At 37.3% G+C, this 13,117-nt stretch overlaps 1 protein-coding gene across 8 annotated transcripts in view; it reads right to left on the bottom strand.

Moving 5' to 3' along the window:
- The window catches only part of ANKS1B (ankyrin repeat and sterile alpha motif domain containing 1B), a 450,718-nt gene that overhangs the window by 152,480 nt on the left and 285,121 nt on the right, over positions 1 to 13,117 (bottom strand). For all 8 annotated transcript variants that reach the window (XM_075080262.1, XM_075080270.1, XM_075080279.1 and 5 more), the window contains one exon: positions 11,109 to 11,261. In XM_075080262.1, coding sequence (XP_074936363.1) covers positions 11,109 to 11,261 — 153 coding nt within the window. The remainder of the gene's footprint in view (positions 1 to 11,108; positions 11,262 to 13,117) is intronic.

Genomic DNA, 13,117 nt, shown 5'->3' with positions numbered 1-13,117 from the left:
TAAGCTAGAACTATGAGAGGTAGGGTTTGACAAATGCTTGGCAAACGCAAGCATTTGAACAAGCAATTTATTCCAGCAAAACTAATACAAATATTGTCTAAAACTCAAAATTTAAGTACTCATAATGAAATTATTTTAGAGGAACTACCTTTTATTAAAATCTACAATTATTATTGTTTGAAGGGTGCTATCCTAAGACTGCATGTTTAGAAGGCCAAATGCAAAATAGGATGTGTCTAAAATGTTAAATTAATTTCAGATTAAAGGATCTGAAAAAGGACATTTTTTAAAAATAGAAATTCAATTTTCTTTCAGGATCACCAAAATTGAAAAGGTTAAGCTGGTAAAATATAACTCTTTATCCAGGGCTCTTATAAGGTAATGAAGGCAGAACAAGTTGTTGCCTAGGACAACAAAATATTTAGTGACTATTTATTTTATCTGTTTTTGTAGAGAACTTGTGGGCTGGGAGGAGAGGATATTTTCTAGCTTTTTTTAAAGGAAAGAAGAAGTCTTGGGTTGGGCTGCTTCTGCTGTACTCCCTGGAAAGAAGATCATATTCTGAAACTTGAATATGAACCTTCTTATAGAAGACTAAGATTTTAGACAGAAAATCAGATGATAAGGCAATTTATTTGCTTCCTGAATGGAGGGAGATTTTGTTAGGATACTTCAGAGACAATACCCTCTCTGGCACTAGGCAGAGCAGGTTGCTTTAATAAAAAAATTATCTTGCATTATAAATCAATCATTTGTGCTACCTAGTGTGTTACAGGACAAGAAAATGATCCTGCAGGTGGAACACAATAGGTGCTAAAATTGCTCAGCTTTGATTATTAGTGCTAAAAATTGCTGCCAATCACTACCTGATTGTAATTCATTTTGAAGAGAGCGTGGGGCAGAGGGAAAGAAAAAAGAGCAAGAGAAGGCAAAAAGCCTTGGTTTTAAGAATCCTAATGTAAGAGCAAAGATTTACCTCAGAAAAGAGGTAAAAGTGATTGTTAAAAATTATATCATTTTGATATGACTAAAATCCTTATATTTTCAAATAAATGCAGGAAATGAGAAACATTAAAAGAAATCTGCGAATTTCAATGCTAGATTTACTGATCAAACATGGTTATTTTACTATCACTTTTTAATCAGAAAACTATTTTTTTTTATTATTGCCATAATATAAGGAAGTAGAAATATAGAATTAGGGAAATGATTTCAAAGTACTTATATAATGTCTTCTATTTAAATAACCTCTACTGCAAAATGACACCAGACGGATTACAAAAGAATCATTATACTACCAAAAAGTAAATGCTGTGAAAATGTCCACAGTGCAAATGCTTTCCCTTTCATATTTAGCATGTTGTCTTGTAAACAGAATAAAGCACTGTATTTTAACTAAAAGAAGTGTTTTTCCTCCTACTTCCCCTGAGTCTGAGCACTGCCGTGATCCAAGGTGGGTGTGGGAAGAGGTAAACAGTGGATGGTTTGAAGAAATTGCCATAGCTTATGTCGCTCCCTGATCTTTTGCAAATAACAGTATAGAGAGGGAAGAGGATGATGTATTTAAAAGTATTTTGCGTTACCACGAGGAACAGATGGAAGTTTGCACATCAAATCACTCAAATGCTACGAGATCACTACCTATACAAAATGTTACACGCAGAAACTGTACACAAGAGTTAAACATGTTACGAAGTTACAATGCTGGCACATGGATTTGAGGATAAAGAGCTTCCAACAAGATTTCTAGAAACAGCCACTGCAATACTACAACATAACAGCAGTGCCTAAACAATCAGTAACATCCACAATCATTTAGGAACTGAGTGACTCACGGAGCTGCTACCAGTATTCAAAGCAGAAACAATAATTTTCAAATGCAAGATCCAATGGAGCAAATTTACTATATAGTTGCAATTGTTAAGTATTTTGTTCTTGCAAAAGAAATAAAGATGTGCATTATTAAAACCGTTTTGAGACCTCTGTGGCTGCCCTGGATAAACAAAATCTACTCAACTATTGTGTATGGAAAAAAAAATTTGCTATTTGTATAATATCTCATAACTTTTTTTTGTACATGCAGTGAACCTACTGATGCCATTTCAAAGGGAAATAAGTAATTTGGAGAGTTCTCCTTTGTATTACAACTGTAGCAGCAAACACATATTAATGTAATCTCATTTGCAGCACTGCTCTGCTAACTTAGGGGCAACTGAACAAATCCATGTACATATCTTACCTCATGAAGAAATAGTACATCATGATGAAAGCTATTCAGTTCCAGACACATCTTTGGAGTATTTGATTTGAAAAATATAAGCAACTATCCTATTGTCAAAAAATTGCTTAATATCTGGTCCTATTATTTATGTTAATTAGGAGAGTTTTGCAAAGAGATGACCCAGAGAATTTGAATGGATATTGAAAGTTTCTTTCATATTTCCTCAAACCAATCAATGTTGTGCATTAACCGCTTCAAAACTGTAGTTATTTAACATTAAAAACACCACAAATGTAGAAAAGGTTTTCTTAAATGTCTTAATGCATCCTATACACGGATTACTAGCTTACTAATGAGTGAGAAGACCCAAAATTCAGCCTGCCTGGCAGAAAACTTTAAAGATTCCCATAAAACTTTCAAAGGCTAGAAATATTTGTTCTTCAGTACAACAGGCATATTTGTTTTTGCAGGATGTCAGAGAGATTCTTCAGCATTTTATGCTACCTAGAAACTTTGAAATACAAGACTTCTGGTTTTGCACCAGTACATCAACATGGTTGTCTCCACAAAAGCAGCATTTGCATGTAAGTGTGATAGTCCATCATTTAGATTGCTGTAGAATTCTTTACTTTCAATTACATACATTTATATATAAATACATACATACACACATATGTGCGTGTGCACATGTTTATATATGTAGCTGGTTTAAAAGTATTGGTTCACATAAATTAACTTCAAATGCTTTCTTCATCAACTACACTAGTAATGTACTCCTGAATGTTTGGAAAGAGTGAAGAAAGAAAAAGTGATACAGAGAATTTTCTAAACTCAACAACTATAGAAGTTATTTTTAATAACAAAATACCTAATAAGTTGAGATCCCACACCCTAATGCAGACTCGCAGTCTTGAAAGCTCTTCTGATTATCAAAACTGTTGGAGCCATTTAGAAAGCAACTACAGGAAGAGCTATGGGCATCTTTATCAGTCAGCAGTGTCTCTGGGAGACCAGAAAGGACTGTGGCTCTAAGAACTCTTAATTCTTTTCAGTGATCTGTTATATAGCACAGGGGTCTGAGGTAGAGAGGAAAAGGAACAGGAATTGTAGATTTGCAGTTGCAAAGTCTGGGAATACGCTATTGAGATGTGATGTTTCATTCCTCTTCAAAAACTGCCTCTGCAGATTGGCACACTTGGGAAATCAAGTAATAACAAGAGAAGAAGAGTTGCAGAGTAATTTGTCAAACAGAATCTGAAGGACAGCCCTCCTAAGAAAAACGTATATTTTCATGCTACAGAGCATGGGAAATTAAGCTGTCAAGTGAGCACAGTACAAAATCGATCCATTTGGTACGTATTACCCAATCAAGCTGTGGAGTTGCTATCTGCTTTGCTGGACTAGATGGGGAGGCTGCTAGTGAGACACTAACCTGGTCAAGGAATCTAAATGCAGTATGTGGCCCATTTTTAAGTTCTTTAAGAAGAGACTGTAAGTTGTACCGAGGCTGTAGGTGCATTAGTCAGCTAAGGCCTCATGAAAGCCTTGAGAACTAAGGTCAATGCAGTGGTTGCTATTACTTAGAGTTATAGGCTCAAGCTAAGTATGTATAAAATGATTCTGACTTCAAAATTAGACATGTAGAGCTGGCACTTGGAGTATTGGAGCTGTACAGAGAAGGATTAAAAAGATACAGAGCAAGGATTTCTGGAAGTATGGAATGGCTAAATGGACTAAGGCTCTTCAGTTTGCAAATGAGATGACTGAAAGGAGAAATGATAGAAGTGTCCAAAATGAACAATAACACAGAAAAGATAAATAGAGAAGGAATTCAAGGATGAACTTGCAGAATTGCTCGCAATGATGTGTAATTTTTCCCTTAAAACCTTCTTGTTTTCTGATGACTGGAAGGTGACAAAATTTATGATAGTTTTTGAAAAGAGTTCATGGAAGATGCATTGAAACACCGGTCTCTAAGCCCATCACAGACAAATTAGTAGGAATTCAATAATGCATACTAGTAGTGGACACACAGATAAATACAACCAAGAAGAATTAAAGTGATTGTATATAAAGGCACTTCATATCCCAAAAGCCTATTGGAGTTCTCTGAGGCAGTAAAAAATTATGTGGATGATCTGCTTGTTTGCCTGGATTTTTAAAGTCTTTTGATGGAGCCACTCTTAAAAGGCTTTTAAGAAAAAAAAAAACCCAGTCATGGCATTAAGCCATAGGAAGAGGTTGTTTCATGGATAAATAGCTGGTTAAACCAGGAAACTGTAGGAGAAAATGTAGTTTTCACAGTGGAAGAAGGTTCTTAGTGAATTTCTGAAGATATCTGTGAATGGACCTCTGCCATTCAACATATTTATAAAGTCCATAGGAAAGAAGACTTGCAGTAAGATCACAAAGCTTGATGATAATAACTCATTCAAGGCAAGAAACATAGGACCAGTTGGGAAGAACTTGCCCAATTCCAGAAGTCCCTGAGCTGAAAATTATTAATGACTAGAAGAATGCTATGCAGCTAGTTCACAATATGCTTGTCCTATCCACGTCGCCTTCGCTGGTCATCTGTTTAAGGCCATTTTTATAGGCAGTACAGTGGGTTAGGTAGTGCCTCTGGTCTGTTTCAGTAGGGCCACTTTCATGCTCTTTCACTCCTACAGTACAAAACTGTCCTGCTCAGTATGTAAAGCTGGGGGAAGAAGAGGGAAGGGGGAGACATTTGGAGTTATGGTGTTTGTCTTCCCAAGTAACCACTATGCTTGATAGAGCCCTGCTTTCCTGGAGATGGCTGAACACCTGCCTGCTGATGGAAAGTAGTGAATGAATTCCTTGTTTTGCTTTGCTTTGTGCCGGGGGGAGTGAGCAAGTGGCTGTGTGGTCCTTAGTTGCTGACTGTGGCTAAAGCCATGACAAAAACCTAGCGGGCTGCAATGAAATGATCATGTAGCAGCCTTTAATATAACTGAAGAATCACTTTGTCACACAGTGTATAATGAATTTAAATTGTGGAAGCTGTCGATGATGTTGTGGAGGGTCCAAAGTATTTAGTTATAAACTAATGGAAGGCAGTCCATTGGTAGCTATTTTCTCTCTCTAGTATCTCTGATCTAATCCTGCACAGCAATCATTATACCCTAATGTAAACCAGGAATGCAATTTGTGAGTGACAGTATCAAGAATACTTCCCCAAAAGCTCAAAATCTGGACAGTAATTGAGTTTAAGAAATCATTTGGTAAACATTTATTTTACAGGAGACAAAGACTGAGTCATCCATGTGAAAGATGGATGTACAAAAATAGAAGCTTGCAGTGCAGGATGAACTAATTGAGAAGAAAAGTAAACCAGGCCACTTACATGTAACCCTCCTCCCAGGAGTTCAGCTATCTGTGATTCAAGGCCTACTTTCAGTATAGCACAGCTGTGTAACTGTTCTCAGTTTTCTTCTGAGAAAATTGCTAGGGCGTGAGAAGGAGCTGTGAGAGAGTGCACAGGCTGGAAGCATGCAAGATAAGAAAGGTAAAGTTGCAGACATTAAGTTAGATTGTTGAGGTGGGGAAACTGGCACCTCAAGGATTCAAGGACAACGACACTCACATGAAAAAGTATAAAATTCCAAGGAAACAAGGGAAATCAGAAGACAGCAACTCAGCAACGTCATAGATCAGCCTGTTCCAGGGAGCAACAGAGGCCAGCCCTCCCCTACCTGAGTGATGACTACCTGCCCGGTAGACATAGTGACTCATTTGGTGGGGGTTGATTTAATACCTAGTTCATTAGTCCTACAATGTATTGTGTGTGTTAGACGATAAATAACTTGCTTTGTGCTTTTAAGCTGTTTATATCTTGCCTGAAGAATCTCTTTGGTAAAAGTTCCCTGAAGAGAGTGACTCCCTGAGGGGGAGGGTTACGTAAGTAATCCAGAATAACAGACAAGAATAATATGATTAGTCATGTAAAAGAGCATTTATACTTTAAAGCACAGGTGCACACTTCAGATAGGTTAGGGATTTCAGAACATAGTGGACTTTTTTTCAGAAGATTATATATATTTCAGAAAAGTTCCACGTAGCTACAGCATTGAATAAATTATATCTGATTCTGAGTACAGAATCAGACCTCTTTAATGAGCCAAGAAACCTGGGAGACAAAGCCAGAAGTGTTGGGAAAGTCAATGCTGGGAGAAGGCATTCTGAATACTTACAAACCAAGGATAAGGAAATTAGAACAATGCTTCCCAGGAAGCACATACCTGAGAAAATAATGAAGCAAATGGATCTTGAAAAAATCTTGATCTAAATGGCAAATGAACTAGTGAAAGAGAATCTAAATTTCAGTCTCACTTGTTGAAAAAGGACTGAGAATGCCAGTGGGAGCTCACAAGGAACACAAATGAATAACTTATTTTAAAATGACACTTCCAATTCAAATGCTTTAAGTAATTGCTGCTTAATTGTGCTTGAAGAAACACACACTATATATGTATACATAAAAGTCTGAAACAAACTAGCACGTAAGTTAGAGCAGACAGTACCTTGCTAGAATAATTTGCAATAAATTGCAGGAAGCAGTGTATTAAATTTGTTTCTTAATGCCAGTGAGGTAGCTGGAGAACCAGAGAAGTTAAGGGAAGATGGCCTTTACCACCGGTGTCTCAGGCCTTCTCCGTCTCTCATATGCTTGGCATTCTCCTCACAGTATGCTTTATAATATGCTTGCCTAGATGGTAACTTCCAAGGGCAGTAAACCAGTGTTGGAAATAGAGTAAGAACTGTTCTTTTTATGAAGATTCAAAGCTCTGATCATTCCAGTGTCCTGTAAGAGTAAGGGGTAACTCACAAAGGTTAACTTTAATCATCAAATCATAGAGTCACAGAATCATTTAGGTTAGAAAAGACCTTTAAGATCATCATGTCCAACCGTAAACCTAATGCTGCCAAGTTCACCCCTAAACCATGTCCCTAAGCACCACGTCTACTCATCATCCACTCAATCTCCAGGGACAGTGACTCAACCGCTTTTCTGGGCAGCCTGTTCCAGGGCTTGATAACCCTTTTGGTGAAGAACCTTTTCCTAACACCTAATCTAAACCTCCTCTGGTGCAACTTAAGGCTGTTTCATCTCGTCCTATCCCTTGTTACTTGGGAAAAGAGACCGACACCCATCTCGCTACAACCTCCTTTCAGGTAGTTGTAGAGAGCAATGAGGTCTCCTGTCAGCCTCCTTTTCTCCAGACTAAACAAACCCAGTTCCCTCAATCCCTCCTCAGAGGACTTGTTCTTTACACCCTTCACCAGCTTCCTTGCTCTTCTTTGCACATGCTCCAGCACCTCAATGGCTTTCTTGCTGTGAGGGGCCCAAAACTGAACACAGTATTTGAGGTGCAGCCTCACCAGTGCTGAGTACAGGGGCACAATCACTTCCCTACTCCTGCTGGCCACACTATTTCTGATAAAAGCCCGGATGCTGTTGGCCTTCTTGGCCACCTGGGCACACTGCTGGCTCATGTTCAGCTGGCTGTCGTCCTTTTCTGCCAGGCAGCTCTCCAGCCACTTTTCCCCAAGCCTGTAGCGTTGCATGGGTTGTTGTGACCCAGCTGCAGGGCCCAGCACTGAGCCTTGTTGAACCCCATAGAGTTGGCCTCAGTCCATTGATCCAGCCTGTCCAGATCCCTCTGAAGAGCCTTTCTACCCTCAAGCAGATCAACAGTCGTACTAAAGCTAATCTCCTTAGCACCTCTGTATGTCAGCAGGGAGAGACAGGAAGCAATCTAGACAATTAACCGTAATTTAACCACCCTGAATCATCCTCTGGATGGTCCTTTCTTTCACCAGCCTTTGTAGCTTATAAAGGGAATTTAGGAATTCTAGCTTCATACAGCTGCATGAAGACTTTTCGAATATGCTTTCTTCTTTCTGTTTTCTAAAAAATGAACTGTTTGCTTTAATAACTTAATTGAATAGATTTATTCCCTGAAGTAGAAGAAAAGTATCTTGGTCAGCGTCACACATGAAAGTTCAGAGTCATATGATAAGTAAAACTCACAGTACAATATTGAGATGCATCATGATAAAGGATGACCTTATTACTAGTCTAGATCTAGGGAAAAAAACCCTAAAACCTCATGAACTTCATCCACAGGCATGTGAATTGATGACAAAAGCATAGAAAGAAGATAATAAAGATTTTTCTTTTTTTTTAGGACGTAAAGAAGGGCTTGTGAAAAATTAAACGTCCCCTTCTCTCCCCTGTCCTTTCAGCTATGCTAGTTTACCTAATAGAAGATATTTTCTTTACCTTCAAATCTGTTTCTACCCCTCCAGAAGCAATAGATAATTTCCCAGTGGCTTTAATGGAAAGAAGCACTAAATATGAACTAAGGGATTCCTTGCACCAAAGCAGGAATTGCTTTTGTGTCAAATTCAGTGGGTGCAACTGTTTAAACTGAGGGCTAGAATGAAAAAGTTATATCTGTTGCCCTTGATACATTTTTATTGCATATTTGGCCTAAGTGCAAATGAAACATCTTGCTCCATCTACAACTTAAGCACCAAGAACCACCAAACCAAGGGTACTCTGAGTTCTTTTCAGGATGTTGAGTCTGTTTTTTCTCTTATTTTTAAAGTGCCTGAATTCTGACCTACTCAAGTCAAGAGTCCTATTCCAGAGTTAGTGGCTTTAACCTTTATGCATTCCTTTATGAAAAACTTTCTGCAATAAGCTCTTTTTTGCCATCACCTGAATGGGAAGTGAGACCTTTGATTTCAGACAGCAGGCCTGCTGGTCAGAGATAAGTATCTTGTTCTGCCAGACTGCACAATGCTTCAAACCAATTTCTTGTCTGTTTCTGAAAGATTCCCCTCAGTTGAAACAGAAAAATAACAATAAATACTTTTCTAAGCTACAGATTTTCTCAGTGAACATTATTTCATTACAGTTACCTACTATGGACTGGTGGGAATTAAATAGATACTGACTGGACTAAAATAGAAATTCTAAGAATGTAGAACTGTTTTATTTTATTTTATTCTCTGAACAACATAATCCAATAATAGATCCAGTGGGAGAAATATTTATCTCTATAAGTATCTATACAAATATTTAAACAACTGTTTAACAAGTTCTTCTTGCAACTCATGGCAAAAGGGAGTGTTTTCTGAAGAAGTACAGGCCTTAAACAAGAACATGATGTTCTTGTTTAGTAACTTTAGCTGTAAAGTTAGAGGGATATATACTGGTCTGGTTTACACTAATTTTACAGGAGTGTATTCCTATTAACTTCAGTGCAGGTACTTCCCTTTTCATAAGTTTAAGCAAGTTTGGAATCAAACCACAAGCCTTTAATGAGGTTTTAATGATCCACTTGGGGGAGCTAAAGGGTAATTTGTTTCCAAATTGATTATGGCAAAATGTTTGGGATGCAAAATTAAGTTACAGAAGACAATGGGAGCAGAGGCTTCCACTTTTTTCAACTCGGTGCTGGTTGCTAATCTATATTAGCTTCCGGAGCAAAGGGTCCCCAGTTCTTATTAAAATTCCATCCACTTATAGAAAAAAGACTCAGAGTCATTAATAGCTTAGCAGCAGACACCCATAATAGCATCAATCATATCCTGACTTCAATTATACACCTACAACATACATTGAATGCAACAGACATAGCATGTAAGGCAAATTTTGGTCCTTACTCTTACTCTACGTTTTTGTGCTAGTTAGCATTAACTGCAATGTGACAGTAAGAAAAGAAATTCTAACATGCAATGGCGGTTTTGTCTTTCAGTTAATGAAATACCTCCCTTTTTTTTTTTTTGTTTTTTCTTTCCCTTTTCTTTAAATACTGGTCTTGAGCTATACCTGCTTGTGCCTCCTGCACCGGTTACTGTGTTGAAACATGGCTTTGCGTCATCAGTATGTTCTCCATTTCTCCATCCTGGGACACACTGGGAACTTTTTCCCAGTATAAAGCTATGTCAGCTGCTCTATCTTATGTTTGATTGCCTATGGTTACTGGTAGCCTTTTGACCGTTCTGGAAGTTCAGCACTAAATAGAGGCAGAGATGCAGAATCTCCTATATGGGAAGGAAGAGCACAGCCTTTTGTCCTTGAAGAGCCAATAAAATATGTCATTAGGCTTTTCTCCATGTAGGGATTACGCTAAAGTTCAGATAAACTGGCAATACAATTGATTTCAAAAGCCACAACAGATCCAAAGCTATAATCATCTATCTTTTATAAAAGGGAACAACTCAGTTTCAGACACATAACTTACATGAAAATTCCATTGGCAAAGCTTTACTGTCAATGTCTTCACTGTAACAGTACAAAATTCATCTCATTCAAATTACTCTGCAGTGCAGTCCACATTAAAGCTTATGGCTGCCCATATGCAGGCATCTAATTTAACCGTCCCATGTAAAGAAAGTTTCAAGCAAAAGTGATAATTAAATAAAGTATTTTGTTCCTTCAGCGTAACTTATTAACTATATTTAAGGTTTCCTTATTTTATGTTTAACTTAGCCAGAGCATGTGGAAAAAGTAAACTGTAAGCATCTTTACAAGAGGTACTGTTGTTAGGCACTTTAGAAGCAAAGACGTATGCTTTGCAGCTATAAACTACCAAAATATATTTTAAAATGTAATTCAGCAGCCTGAATGGGTGACACAATCATGCTGATTGAATAACATGCTGAAGACAACAGCGAAGCAAATGGAAGCAAAGGGTACAGTCAACCCAGGTATAGGCATGAAAGCTGTAATCATTTACAGTACTTGATGACAGTATTTGTAGTGCAATTTGCTTTTGTGCTTTCTCTTTGATATGTAAGGGCAAGTACTATAATGTCTTTAGGAGGAACTACTGCTATAAATTGATCAACTTACATTAATTAATTCAATCTCCCAGATTTTTTTCACAAGGTCCATCGATGTATAGCCATTAATTAGAAAGGATTTGGTATAGTCACCCAGTTCAATGGAATCCAGCCATTCAGCTACAGAGGCGGGGTTGTAGCCATCGTGACCGACCTGCTTCATCTGAAAAACAAGAATGAGTAAGAATTACTGACAATATTCAGTAAACATCTTTCAGAACAGCAGTTATTTATATTATTTTCTTTGGGTCAGAGTTATCTTATTCTCTGATCAACATTCTCTAATAATTAGTACAACATGAAACGATTTTGTGAGCAAAAGCACTAATAAAACTTAGTTTTCAATGGATCTTTTTCTTATGTCTGCTTGCCTTTTAAATGAGAGTGTACTAAGACTGTAGCATGAGTTCAATTCTTACTAGACATCAGAGAATCCATAAGTGAGGGAAGGCAAAAGAGTGAGAAAGAGACATTATTAATATATTGACTGCACAAAAATGTTGGATTTGCACTTAAGATTTCACAGAAGGAGAAGAAATTAGACGGAGGAATGGATCTTTGGTATCAAACTGCAAATGAAACACATTGCTTTGGTTATATTCTTCCTAATTTATCTCTCCTAGAAGGTTATCTGATATTTTATAATGGTTGAAGCCACATTACATTTTTCTGCCCCCAGGGGAGGCTTAAAAAAGTGTCTTTCCTCTACATGGTTAAACATTTTTCATTGAACTCCTGGGAGTTTAATATATTTTAGATTGCTCTCTGCCTGTAAACTTGCTTGAGATTGGACAACTGAACCAAATACTATTGGAATGGAATTGATAGAATGACATACACAAAAGCGCACCATCTGCATTCATATAGGACAACAGTCACAGAAAGCATAATCACATAAATCTTGTTTTCATAACAAACAAAGAAATACCACTGGCATCTTATTTTTCTGAATTTTGTTAAGCTACTAAGAGGTAAAGAGCTGCAATTTCTCTTTCACAATTGCCTCTCAGTGACACAAGTGAAGATTTTCAAACTAGCCATTAAAGATAAAAATGTATAAAGCCTCTACCTGTGCAGCTTGTTACACCATACTGTTTTTGTGAATTTTAAAGTAATTTGCAATAGTGGCAGAGTAGAAGTAGAAAGAAGTAGAAAAAAATTATGCAATAGCCTCCATTTTCAACAGTATTATATGCATATTGTCTTTCTATAGAAGGGTAACTATTGCTAACTTGATAATACACCAAACTGGTAAACTGTTAAGAACCTTTAGAGGTTTAGAAACCTTATGCTTTGCGTATGATCCCCCAGCTGTGCAAGAGTGACACTGCACATGCTGAAAGCCAGTCTCCCATTTCTGCCTGCTTAGGTACATTCCTACTTTCGGAGAAACAAGGGAAGTGTGACAGAAACATAATGTTTGAGCTTAAGTTTGAAGTGACAAAGTAATTTATAAATTAGAAAATTCTGATCTTAATATCTTGCCTGAACCAATTTATTTCTCACAGTTTATTTGAAATATGATTTGAATTCAAAGCAGAGAAAAAAATTAAAGTCTGCATTTGAAAGCCACAGCAGTGTTCGTTGATCTGTCTCTTCAAATGCAGAAAGCCAGCATGTCATGATCTTGATCTTGGTTTCTTGCAGTATCAGAGAGGAGTGATGCAGGCACTCTGCATTGTGGATATGACAGTTTACTCTTTGGTCTTTTGCTGCAGATGTTGGATATAAAATATTAATGGAAATATTTAAATGATGTAGTGAAATCATTATCTTAAATCATGAAAGAGAGACAAGAGAAATTCCTGTAATTAACAGCGGTAATTGTAGCCTTTCAGGTCATTTCTGTAACAAAGGAGTCATATTAGAAAGAGAGAGTTCAGTTTTGTTGTTGAACTTGACATTTTGGAATTTAGTTTCATCCCAATTCAGAATGAAATTCTTAGATGCCAAAAGCATGGCAAATTCTTCGATTGTCATTCAGATTTACTTCCAATTTTAGATTGACAGTAGTCTGTC

This window comes from Phalacrocorax aristotelis, chromosome 1, assembly GCF_949628215.1.
Source record: "Phalacrocorax aristotelis chromosome 1, bGulAri2.1, whole genome shotgun sequence".
NCBI classification, from domain to species: domain Eukaryota; kingdom Metazoa; phylum Chordata; class Aves; order Suliformes; family Phalacrocoracidae; genus Phalacrocorax; species Phalacrocorax aristotelis.
Note: the sequence above shows the minus strand (reverse complement) of the source record. Positions and strands in the feature narration are given on the sequence as shown.